This window comes from Apus apus, chromosome 5 (assembly GCF_020740795.1).
Source record: "Apus apus isolate bApuApu2 chromosome 5, bApuApu2.pri.cur, whole genome shotgun sequence".
NCBI classification, from domain to species: domain Eukaryota; kingdom Metazoa; phylum Chordata; class Aves; order Apodiformes; family Apodidae; genus Apus; species Apus apus.
The window spans coordinates 31484274-31496935 of NC_067286.1; the positions used below are offsets into that span (position 1 = coordinate 31484274).

Sequence of the window (12662 nt, forward strand, 5' to 3'; positions counted from 1 at the left end):
ACCTTATTATACTGAGTTTAGATGAGTTATCAAATTACTGTACAAAGGTTAAAATGAGCAAACAAATAAAAAATGTATCCCAGACAGAGTTTAATTAGTGCTTGAATCCACTATCCCTCATTCTTCTACAAAGGGGAGGTTGTCCCTCTGCCTGTCATCATGAAGGGAAAGCATTAGCTAAGGTTTTTTAATGAACCGGTTTGATGTACTGCTAATGTCCCCATGCAAATTCTGGGACCAAATAGCATTACCTGGAAAGTGTTTCAGCACTGTCCTCCACAAGGCTTGAGCAAGATTTCAAAGAAAAGCACTAGCCTGAACTCTTCTGAAAACTACAGAACAGCCAAGGCAAAAGCCCCAAGAGCACAAACAGCTTGAAACCAATTATTCCCTATCACTGCAATTCTAAACAGCGTCAATGGTGGAAACTATAATGTAGGCAGCAGACAGAACTGAGGAAACACCCAAGTATGAATCCTTTGCAGAACCTACATGGGCACAGAAATGCTCTAATTCACCAGCAGCTCTACCCTAATACGTAGCATCCAAAAAGCTCTGCATATCACTGTCTTAAGAGTACTTCAAGCAGGTGAAGCCGGAGATCTGATAAACAGACTTCTGAAAAAGAGAAATAGCTGGAGATACTGCAAGAGATGTTGGTAATCAAATCCAAGTTTAATACACTTTTGCCTCCTATGTGGAAAGGCTTGGATGCAGTCAGTCTATGTCAGTATCCATATATCTAAACCAACCCTTCTCCTTGTACCAATAATGAAGAACTACACTTTATGTCACAGTTTAATGCTGGGCCAGCAATTAAACAAATGACAGATGCTCTCTATTAACCCCTCTCCCTGCACAGGAAGGGAAGCACTTGTTTTTCCCATGTCAGAAATAGGAACAGCTTATTCCTGAATTCTGCAACTCATGAGAAATTTCTGCCCACAATTTATTTTCTTATTGTGATTGATCAAAGCTAGTGTTATGCACTGACCTGAGGGGTGCCTGAACACAACTGCCAAGCACTACTTCAGTGTCACTACTGCAGCTGACAAATGTGTGTCAGAAAAAAGGGAAAAAAGGGGAAGCATGTGGGGCAAGGGGAGAAAAAAGTTTAACACTACCAAGTCAGACAAATCAAAACTATGACTCCCCTCCTCCCTTTAAGGTTCAAACCAGATTATTTTAAAGGAGATTCTATTCAACTGTATTAATACAATTATCTACATTTTACGATAATCACTGGACTGAAAAAGAGGGAGGACTTGTCTCTATTAACTAGTTCTGTAAACTAAGGTGATAAAAATAAAAGAAGAGAAACCACAGATACAGTTCTTTTGCTAGTCATGCAGCTCCTCAGAAGATACAATGGGACTGCCTCTTCCTGTTTTTGAAAGATTTTGACAGAATTTAAGCAGAAAACAATTAAAACATATGAAATTATTAAAAAGCCCAACATCAGCAACAAAAAACCAATGAATTTCAAAAAAGCAGGACATGGAAACCAGAGATCTATATAGTGTCTCAATCATTAAGTCTTTTAAGACTATTCAAGACAACCATCATGATAATTTTAGCAACAAAACCTGTACAAATAGGACTGGAAACCAACATCTTAACAATATGATAACGGAGAGAAAACTGCTTGCCCACTAGGTAACATGGAATATCTGCAAGATCCATCACTGACAGCTCTCCACACAACTCACGTTGAAAATACACATGTACAAATTCCTATCTATAGAAGGAATACGGTAGAAAAATTTGCAGCTTCTTCAGTTCTAGTATACTCAGGTAGACTGAGTGTCTGTATCATTAAGAGGCCCTATCAGAAAACAGCACTAAAATAGCAGCAACTGAACCTGGACACAGGCCACAATCAAAAAAGTGTGAAAGGAGAGTCACTTCTAAGAGAAATAATGTGTTTGGTAGTCTCAGGTATTTTAGGCACTGAGTTGGAACACAAGAAGATGAGAGAAGGCAGCCAAGAGGGATGCAAACACAGCCTGTACTTATTTTAATATTAAAGTAGATTTGGTAAGACTAAATAAGAGAAGAAAACAAAACAAAACAAAACCCAAACATTTTGTATCCTTCAAGATACTGTCAATTTCATTTGGCTTTGCCCTTCAGTCTTAATTGTAAGTGAACAGATTACTGAAACACAAAACATAAACTTACTTTTCAAGCTAAGGTTATTATACAGTATATAAGTTACAATGAGTAGCACACATTATGAGCACATGCAAAGACTCAGCATTCTGAAAAAGCCCTTTCAAAGATGTGTCCTTGACAACTCACAACTCCTTGGGAGACAACTGACTCCCCAAAAGGATTCTAAAATAATTTCCACATGCTCTCTAATTTCCTTCCACAAAACAGCTAATAACTTATTTATAGAAGTAGGTCAAAATAACAGATTCTTCCTGGCAGAAATACTATGCAGCATCAAATGGATGGGGGTTTTCTGTGTTCTCACAATCCCACACATTTACCATGCATCTGTTGGTCTCTATCAGGAACCTTTTGAAGAAGCTCAATAACATCATCTTCATTCAGTGCCAGAATATTAGTGAGATGATGAAGAGAGTACACTGCAGTGTGGCAATCCAGACTGTGCAAGTGCTGCAAAAGAACCTTCCTTGGGATAGTGACACTGCAAGAGAGAACAGAGAGGTGGCACAAACAGATTTAGGTCTCTCAACCATGTTTAAAAGAATACCTCCCACTTTTAATTCTGATCGAGGAAGTGTGGCTGGAAAGCTGTCTGGCAGAAAAGGACCTGGGGGCTCTAATTGACAAGCAGCTGAATATGAGCCAGCAGCGTGCCCAGGTGGCCAAGAAAGCCAATGGCATCCTGGCTTGTATTAGAAATAGTGTGACCATCAGAAGTAGAGAGGTGATTGTCCCCCTGTACTCAGCACTGGTGAGGCCACTCCTGGAGTATTGTGTCCAGTTTCGGGCACCTCAATTCAAGAGAGATATCGAGGTGTTGGAGTGAGTACAGAGGAGGGCAACGAAGCTGATGAAGGGCCTAGAGGATAAACCTTATGAAGAATGCTTGAGGGAGCTGAGAATGTTTAGTTTGAGAAAGAGGAGGCTGAGGGGAGACTGAGACCTCATCAATCTCTACAACTACCTGAAATGACATTGTAGAGAGGTTGGTGCTGGTCTCTTCTCACAGGTAATTAGCAACAGAACAAGAGAAAATGGCTTCAAGCTGCAACAGGGCAGGTTTAGACTGGACATTAGGACATTTCACAGAAAGAGTGGTCAGACACTGGAATAGGCTGCCCAGAGAGGTGGCTGAGTCACCATCCCTGGATGTGTTTAAGGGTCATTTGGATGTGGTATTGATGGATATGGTTTAAGGGAGAACTTTGTAGAGTAAGGATGATAGTTGAACTCAGTGATGCCACGGGTCTTTTCCAACCTGAATGGTTCTCTGGTTCTATGATTCAACCAAACTATTGCAGTTAAAAAGAAATAGCATAACTAATGCCCATGGAGCTATTTCAAGACCTTGTAAAATAGTCACTAGGAGATTAGCCAAGATTCATAGAAAATAACACAATTTCTGTTTGCAAACACAAACTGACTAATAGGCAGATTTGACAAGACAGTGTGAAAGAAGTCCTTCTACTAATTTTACCTGTTTTGCTGCATACACCATTCAAGAACTTCCACCTGAGCCCACAGAGCATCACAGAAGTCTTTGAGTACTGAGTCATTGCACAGATCCTAAACGGAAAGACAAACACAAGAATCCCTTTACAGCAACACCTCTAGTCAGTCAGCAGAAGCAAGCCTGTGTCACATACGGGATGTTAAGACTTCTTTATCGAGATGGTAACTTCCAAGTACAAAGAATTGCCAGTTTTATCACAAAGGCAGCAAGGAAGGGCTTTTGCAAAGGATCATCAAAATCAGTCATCCTCCACTCGACACACCTACAGATCATGGAAAGGCAGCTACATCTCTGAAAAAGTTTGCTTTCAAAATGCAAATGAATGCTTCTTAATAACATTTCAAGACGTTAACCTCTAGAACTAATTATGTACCAGAAGAGATGACATGGTTTAGTTGGCATGGTGGCACTGGGTTGATGGTTGGACTTAATGATCTAAGAGGTATTTTCCAACCTTAATGATTCTAAACACTTAGATTCTGCTTGCCTTGCAGAGGCTACTGAATAGACCTTCAGTTTAATACCAACAGTCAGTAACTCCCTTAAGACAATACCAGCCTAGATCTGCCCCAATGATCCAGGAGTGCAAGGCTCCCTGTCTCTCCATCTCTGTCATCCAATCCACTTGGCAGACATAATCTGAACTCCAACTACACCTTCAGAGTTAGAAGCCCCTCTCTCTTCTTCAGAGGTGAACGCTCACCCCAAACAAAGTGGACCTTTCAATCACAGCTTTTGTCATTTTGGAATGGGTATGGGAAATTTCCAAGCTACTGTGTTGCTGAACTCAGGTTAATTGTGACCAGAATTAGTCACCACCCAGGAATGACTCATCGAACAAAATTACACTGATCAAACATCCCCCAGCTCTTTTCAAAACTAGTTCACAGCCATTGTTGTCTTTCTCTCTTATGTTAACAGCAAAGGCCACAGAGCTCACGCATGAGAAACTTTCAGAATCTCCTGGGCAATCATACTCCCTTCACAGCTGAGGAGCAAGAAGAAAGGTTAAATATCCAATAATGTTACCTACACACAAATGCAACATCTTAGCTTTTTAAATTTCATATTGAGGAAGATTATAATTCTCACTGGAAACTCCCTATTTTATTTCCTTATTCAAAGAAAATGCCCAGTTCAGATTATCACAATTGGAGGTTGTAAATTGATTTTTTTACTTTTTTTTTTTTTTTGCAAGCCAGGAAAAAATCCAATCAGAAACCCAACCAACAACTTAACCAAACAAACTGCATTATCTGGACTCAGACTGGGATACTGCCTCTTGTTTTCTGATGATATACCCGAGTTTTGTGAAGATTCCATAGCAATGCTTTTGCCGATTCCAAGCTTTGACAATGAGTCCATCCTAGCAAAACCAAGAGACGGCTGAGGGGGCTGAATTCTCTCCTCAGTAAGCTGTTCAGGCCTGAATAGTCTTCTCTTTTCAGTAAAATTAATGCAGTCACCTAGAAAACAAAAGGAAGAAGTCTATAACTTTCCAAACTGCAGAGACCCATGCCTGGTAGGTTATGTAAGTGAGTAGCCACGTCAACATTAGCTTCACCAAAATAATGAAGCTCTGCATCTAGAACTTCCCTAAATGTATATTTTCCAAACTATCATACTCTTCAGTAAAACTGTAATGAGGAAAAGTTCGTCATTTCAAAAGTTTACTACAGAGCCAACTCACACTCCCTCACTACATTATCTTCATATTTTCTCTATTGACTATATCTCTGTCAAGGGCATTATGTAAGAAACAAATCAACACATGATCTAGATGTGGAAACATATTCAACCTTAATAATTCACAGTTTAATGGTGACCATCTTCCTGTATTCTATTTCTTCCATCTACATAAATACATTAAAATAATTTCATTCACACCAGAGTATTTGTCACCAGGTCTTCAAGCTCTTCAAAATGTAATTTTTAGCGTGCAAACCCTTTGAAAAGCCTCACTGCCCCAAGTCTACCAGCATCAAAAAAGCAAAGCAATGAGTTCAAAGTCATGGGGTAAATCAAGTAGCATATCCAACAAAATTACAAGCAGAACAGAGGATTTCTCAAACCCTGAAGATCTAATATTCAGTTTGCATGCAGATGAGCTTTTAAAAAAAATATCTCACTGAATGTTTTGCATTCACCACACAGCTGAAAGTAGGGGAGTTACCATGATTTACCTTCTTGTTCCTGTAAGTCAAGACCCCTAGTAAGCACTATTTGAACACAAAATGCTCCTGTGCACCACCAGGAGATGTTCAATACAGAGACTGACTTTAGCTACCTTTGTGTCTCCCTCTTAATGATTTTATGGCCATACCAGAATCTGTTCTAGGAAGTGCTTGTTGCTGCTCAAGCAGTAGAAATAGGCTTTCTTCCAAGAAGCAGCCTCTTTGGGATCTGAGAACAAACTCATCACAGCTCGCTCTGTATCCAGCTGGTCAGATGAACCTAAAAAATCACAACAAGATTACCTTCCAGTACAGAGGAGTACATTTGAAAGAAGTATAATTGCCGTTAATTTAAACTGAGAAATGCTCAACATTTCCTCAAAAGACTAACCAGTTGTTATAGGTTAACCATTAAAACTCAGATATTGTTACTGGATAACAAGAAAGTCAAGCAGAGAAATTTGATAGAAAATAAAGAGGTCAGATAGGAAAGCAGGAAACTGGACAATTGCTAAGATAGCAAGAGCCTGTTCAGCACACAGGTTGTTCGACTTGGCTTATGTCACAGTGCCTGTCTTTCTTTAGTCATATGCATCTTATCTGTATGTTGCATGAATTCTCACTGGTGCTCAAAGACACTCTGCTGCTTTGTGTGGCCTTAGCAGACTTGTGCACAGGAACTTCACAGATCTGTGCAATGTGAGGAATTAACTACTCTGAGTGAGAGCAAAGGTATCCGTATCTCCATTTCTCTTCTCCCATGACAAAGCACTAACTGTAGTTACTATCAGAAATGCCAGAGCCTGCCACACCACACCAGCCTGAACTTCTGTTCAGCAATCGAATGAAGGGAGGAGAGAGGAGATACAAACCCCACTGACTTACACCTCTCTACAGAAGTGAGCAAAAGAGGGTAGGCATCTAGCTTTTCCCTCCTTGCACACTCACCTGCTACTTTCCTGACAAGAGCACAGGCACCACTTGCCATTCAGCTTCAACTGAGATCCTCAACTAAATGTACCAGTCACAGGAGCTACGAAGTTAAAGCTGGTACAAAATCAGGAGTTGGGCTCTGACAAGTGAGCAAGTAATCAAACTGCATCTTCTTTCCAGCGGGGATATTGGCCCACTCCACATCTCCTTCCACTTCCAGAAGTTTTCTTTTTCAATATTAGGGGGATTGAATGTTTTGGGATTGCTCAGGTAGTTGAACTGTTAGCAGTCTGAAATGGAACATTCTCCAACACAGATGACCCCAAGCTGAAGTTGAACCAATAAACTTTATGTACATATGGAGAGGCAATGTTCTAGTTACAAGCAAGATTTTCAGCAGGAGGAATGTTGAGCAGATTAAAACAGAGCACAGCAAGGGGTGGTAAAGGAAGTGCTCACAAAGGCAGTATAGACTGCAAAGTAGAGTGCCCTGGGGTCCAGAGGTAAATTCCTTGCTTTAAGCTATTGTAGCATCATCTTTTACAAGATTCTGTGACTTGTTAAGGCACCTTATGAAGAAAACGGCCCAACTTCTTCACAACATGCCTGTTTAATGACTCAATGGCTTTTTAAAACAGAAAATTAAAACAAAAAGTGAACCAAACCTTTCTGTACTGATTTTGAGCCAAGAAATATTTCTCTTGTTCTTTCTGTGAGAACACTGCTGTACAGGCTTAGTGGGCCATGGCTCTGTTTCCTCAGCATACAGCTTAGTAGCTTCTCCTCCCTCAGTGGGCTTCCCTCAGCCCAGCATACATCCAAGAGCTCTCTGAAAAGCTGCCGTACTTCTTCTGCCTGATGCTCCACCTCAAAAGTCACTATACTAAGAGCAGCATAAATCGTATCTACCAGTTCTCTTTGATCTAGTTGTGCTGAAGTCTCAGAACTGCACTGAAGCCTCTGCAGAGATTTCAGGGAGTCACGAAGAAATTCAACAAAAATGTTTTGTAGAGAGAAACACTGCTGGAATGAGGAGCTGTGTGTGCCTTGCTCCTCCTTGAAGAACTCTAGGAGGGCTTTTGCCCTCTGGGGAGCCCGCAGCAAAAGCTTCCGGAGAGCTGAGACAACATCCAAACTGAATCTGTGAGAACACCCATCTCTTCTTTTCCCATCTGTGATGTGTTTGTTCTGAATGCACTGAAATTCTTCAAACAGCTCCTAGTAGGGAAACAATAAAAGAGTAAGCCTTTCAGACTCCATTAAAAATATAAATTATTTTTAAAATACCATAAACTTGAAAGCAAGAAGATAAATACATTTGGAAACATCGTATTACTGAAGCAACCCATTAATAATGGTCCACTTTGTCCCATATCCTCCCTAGAACAGTGGATATGCCTGAATCTGTAACAAAACATAAATAATTCCACAACACACAACTACAGTACATGGGCCGTGTGCTCATAAGCAAGTAACCTTGGTTCACAGGCAGCTCCTATGGGATGGCTGAAGCACTACTGTATTCTGCCTCTCAGCAATAGATCAGTATGTCTGTACCTTCCTAAGTCAGCAAAAGCATGATGATTAAAGTCCATTTTGTGTTGGTTGGTTGAAATCCTGCTTTTCCAGATTCATACCATCTACCTACCAACTGCATCATCCTTGTCACCACTAATTTTTCCAACATGGTTAAAACCAGCCAACAGATTCAGAATCCAACTCATGGACTTCTTTCTTAAGCAACAATGATTTTTCTTGCTAACAGAAGCCAACCTAGAATTTCAGAACTAGGAAGGGGAAAACAAAGAAAACACAATTAACTCTCCCAATAAGGGGTGAGAAGGTGAGGGACAACCCGGTTGAACAGCAATTAAGTAGCACTTGTGGCACTTCTGGAACTACGTGTGTGCTGTCCTTGGCTGGAAGAGACAACTCAGAGAATATGGAGGGGAGAGGTGGCTGGCATGCACAAAAATGAGAATATTAGCAGTGAAGACAAGTCCTCCACATCCTTTCCTTTATTTGCTGGATCAAAACATAACTCTACCTACTAACAGGCCTCTAACAGTAATTGCAGCAAAGAGATGAGGTTGCTGAATCTCCTTTTTCTGTGCAAAATTGTAGATAATGGTGGAATTTTTCATGACCTTGGGGGTTAAATGGTAATGTTCACAGACTTCATTAGCCACTAACAGACTTCAAGCAGATTTGTTTTAATCAACAGTCAAGTTTACCCTGCTTGTTTTCACCTTTCAGCTGCTAACTCTGCACCTCATAGAAATATTGAGCACCTTTTCCTTAATTGTATTTTAAAAGCTGCAAATAGCCTTTTAATTATTTTTCATTTTCCTCTTTAAAAAAGGTAAAAAAAGTTTTAAGAGTTAGAACTTACAAAACTAGATGCAACATCTGAGGACATTTCACACACCATGTCAGCTTCAGTTCTATTGTAACCAACACCAAAGTAGGACAGTTCTACAGTTAGAAACTCTCCTGACATTCTGCTCTGTACCTGCTTTTGATATTAATCCATGATTCCATGATTTCCATGTATTTCTCAAACAAACCAGTCTGCATGTATTAATAATGGAAAACTGGGTCCTGGATCTCAGAGCACACATCATACCAATTACCAAATAACATCAGTAATACAGTACAACACACAAAAACACTGTCAGAAAAGGGATAAAGGGGTGCAAAAGAGATTAAAATCAAGATCAAGGAAAAGAAAATAGACATACTTTCAAAATGTGCTTGCTGACTATGGTTTATTTCAGCTCACAGTGGGCTTTAGCTTTATGATTACTAAAGATGTCTACAGATCTAAGACCATGCATGGCAAGTTGCTGCAGTCAGGACTGAAGTGTGAGAGAAAAACAACGTAGAAAAGCTTGATTTTTGCCTGCTTACAGGCACCTCTCTAGCAAGAGGAATTGCTTCCAGGCACACTGGATTAATTTCAGAAAGGGATCTGAATTACCGTTTATTTCAGTTGTCTAGAAGACTAAAAACACATTAGTATCTTGGACAGTCAAGTTAGCAGGAAATATTAACTTTGATCCTAAAATCTGATAAAGCTGGACATTCTGCAAAACTAACAAGAAGAAGTAGGGGATACTAAGTAGATCACCTTTAGGACTTCCTCAGAGACATCTTTCTGTAACTCTTCCAGGAACAATAAAAATTCAGTTTCTCTTTGAAGAACAACTGGAACAGTTTTCTGAAACAGTGTAAGAGAATGGGAAAGACATTAGCAAAAAAAACTTTTATTTATTTACTTTCTAATTTTAGCTATTTTATTCACATTTTGAGGCACACTGAAATATCTTTCTGAAGATAACTAATTATCAATTAAAGGCTATCCCACAATTAGGTTCTACTCCTGCGGCAGTGGATTCTATTTATCTATACACTTGGAAACAGAGACCAGAGTCACTTTGACAGAAATTACAATTCCATCAGATGGTGAGGAAAAAAATGCATGTCTAAGTAGTGACAAGGATAAATTAATTTCAAGAAAGTATTATTACACATACTAGTGTACCAATTTAAAAAAGAAGAGCAAAGAAACAAAGACTAGCTTCTCCTTTACTCATGAAACATAGTGCACCTGTCTCTGAAAACAGCAATACAGCAAACACATCCCTCACCATCTAAAGCTTATACAGAATTGTCTGCTGCCTGAGCTATTCATCTTCAAGGGAAGAAAGGTACTACAAAAATGCTGAAGCCAACACAGTCATTCTTTCCATTTACAGAAATGCTCAATGCAAAGAAGCCGACTTCTAAACAAACAAACAAACAAACAATCCCAGTGTTTCTCTTCAGTGTGGAAAAGATTAACAGTTGCTTTTTGACACATATTTTTTTTTAATCAAAAGCAATGCATCTCTCCAGCTACCTTGAGAACTTAATTCCATGAAACGTGGGAAAGCCTATAATTTAAATAAGCAGCTAGGAAGACATTGTGCACTTAAAAGTCAACTAAAAGTCAGAGCTGTAAGTTGTGCTTGGAAGTCAGACAGATGTTTCTGTACCTGATTCCTGGCAAGCCATTTTTGCAGCACAAGAAGCCAAAGCCATGCACTTCTCCACGGGCTAGAATTCTCTCCACATCTACAAAAGCAACAAGCACATACACTGGATTACACAAGGTCATTCCCATTTTGAAGATCCTGGAAAAAATGTCAGATGTAATTTTGATTTTTGTGTTTCTTTGTGTAAGATAAAGCCAAAGATGAATAAATAGCTGAAGATGAGTCAGAAAGGAGAAGAGTGCACAGAAACCAGAATATTGGTACTACTTACACATTAACTCAAAGATTTCTGCTGTGCAAATAACTGCTTTTAGATCTGCCAAATACCAACACAATTGCCACAGTTATTTGGTTCAAAACAATGACATCTACTTCTGGTCTAAAGTCCAGCCTGTATAGCCCTCTTTGAGCACTTCAGCAGATTGGAAATCTGACCACTTGCCAAGCACTGACACTTCCTGTTTTGTCTAGTTCTACCCCAAAAACTGAAATTAAGCTTTAGGTCACAGCAGCACAAATGCAGGTTTATGTCCAAACTAAAAGTGAAGTATTGTGCTAATTAAAGAAAGAACACTTCTCATTTCCACCTGCTTTTCATGTGCTCCACTATTTACACACACATTCCAAAAACTACATAGTCAGGGAACATACTCAGTACTGCCAAAGGAACTAGGAAAAGGAAAAAGTCCAAGATAAGTTCATTGGCCTATAACAATCTCAGCACTGCTAACTAAAGCCTCAAAGACAGATAAAAAATGCTGTGTCTCACACAGTTGTTAGCAATACTCATCTAACCATGTGCACAACTTCCTCCAGACTCCTTCAACTGCTGTCCATGTAAACTTTTTCTTAGGACCTTTACCAAAAGGTTACACAAATTTTAATTTGTCCAGAAGTGTGATCACCTGCTTGTAGACGGGGAATACAAATGTTGCCTGAAGTGCTAGAAAGTTACCCTTCATATGCATATCTTTTCATACACCTGAAAAGCAGAGACCAAAACTAACTAGGATTGAGTTAAACCAATGCCATATCAAAACTGAGTACAAGAGAAATGAGAAATCAATAGCATAATTTGAAATGTTAATTTTTTAGAAATCAGAAGGTCTTTCAAGAGCTTCAACAGAACAAGAGAATATTGTAAATAACTACAGTTCTGATCTTGGTGGTTCCACTTCTAAATTAACTAAAGCTTGGTATCAAAGGAATGTAACTTCTTATTATGGACATGATCCTTCTTATTATCCTTCAGTCAAACCTAACAAAATCTGTTCTGAAGTGCTTTCAAATAGTTTAAAGCTTGTATCAATCACCATGTCAACTGCATAAATGAACACAACTCATAATCCCAGAGGGCTGAGCAGCCTGCTAAGTGCTTGGGCAGTGGCAAGATGTCAACATTCAGATAACAGCACATCTAAAGACATCCAAGACACCTCAGCACTGAGACAAGCGCTATTTTCCAGATTCTAGCAGTCTCCCTCAGTCACCACTACACTAATTGCTCCTCCTCATCTCACACCCAAGCCTACCGAACCCAGACGGCACCTTACTTACCTTACCCCCACGGGACAAGCCACCAGAGCCTGAAGAATCGCTTCCACGTTCTCCAGGCCATCCCGGTGCCACTGGCTCAGCTGGGGCACACAGGCCTGCGCAAGCTCCCAGTCTCCGTGCCGCACGCACTCGCAGAAAAACCCGAAGAGCCGCTCCAGAGAGACCGCTTCTTCATGTCCAAAAGCATGCGTGTTCGCAGCGCTGGCCGGCGACCTGCGGCAGGGTGGACACGAGAAGCTGACGCCGCGGGGGCGCGCTGGGCACCACCCCACG

General features: G+C 40.1%; 1 protein-coding gene across 6 annotated transcripts in view; it reads right to left on the bottom strand.

Annotated features, from left to right (window-relative positions):
* ZFYVE26 (zinc finger FYVE-type containing 26) overlaps positions 1-12662 on the bottom strand; it is a 53499-nt gene that overhangs the window by 40410 nt on the left and 427 nt on the right. For 3 of the 6 annotated variants that reach the window (XM_051620199.1, XM_051620200.1, XM_051620198.1), the window contains exons 2-9: positions 12390-12602; positions 10833-10911; positions 9926-10015; positions 7461-8013; positions 6012-6142; positions 4990-5154; positions 3653-3741; positions 2496-2656 (exon numbers count right to left, since the gene is read on the bottom strand). In XM_051620199.1, coding sequence (XP_051476159.1) covers positions 2496-2656; positions 3653-3741; positions 4990-5154; positions 6012-6142; positions 7461-8013; positions 9926-10015; positions 10833-10911; positions 12390-12602 — 1481 coding nt within the window. Of the gene's footprint in view, positions 1-2495; positions 2657-3652; positions 3742-4989; positions 5155-6011; positions 6143-6810; positions 6881-7460; positions 8014-9925; positions 10016-10832; positions 10912-12389; positions 12603-12662 lie in introns of those variants that run through there. The other 3 variants (XM_051620202.1, XM_051620201.1, XM_051620203.1) reach the window with 3 other exon arrangements.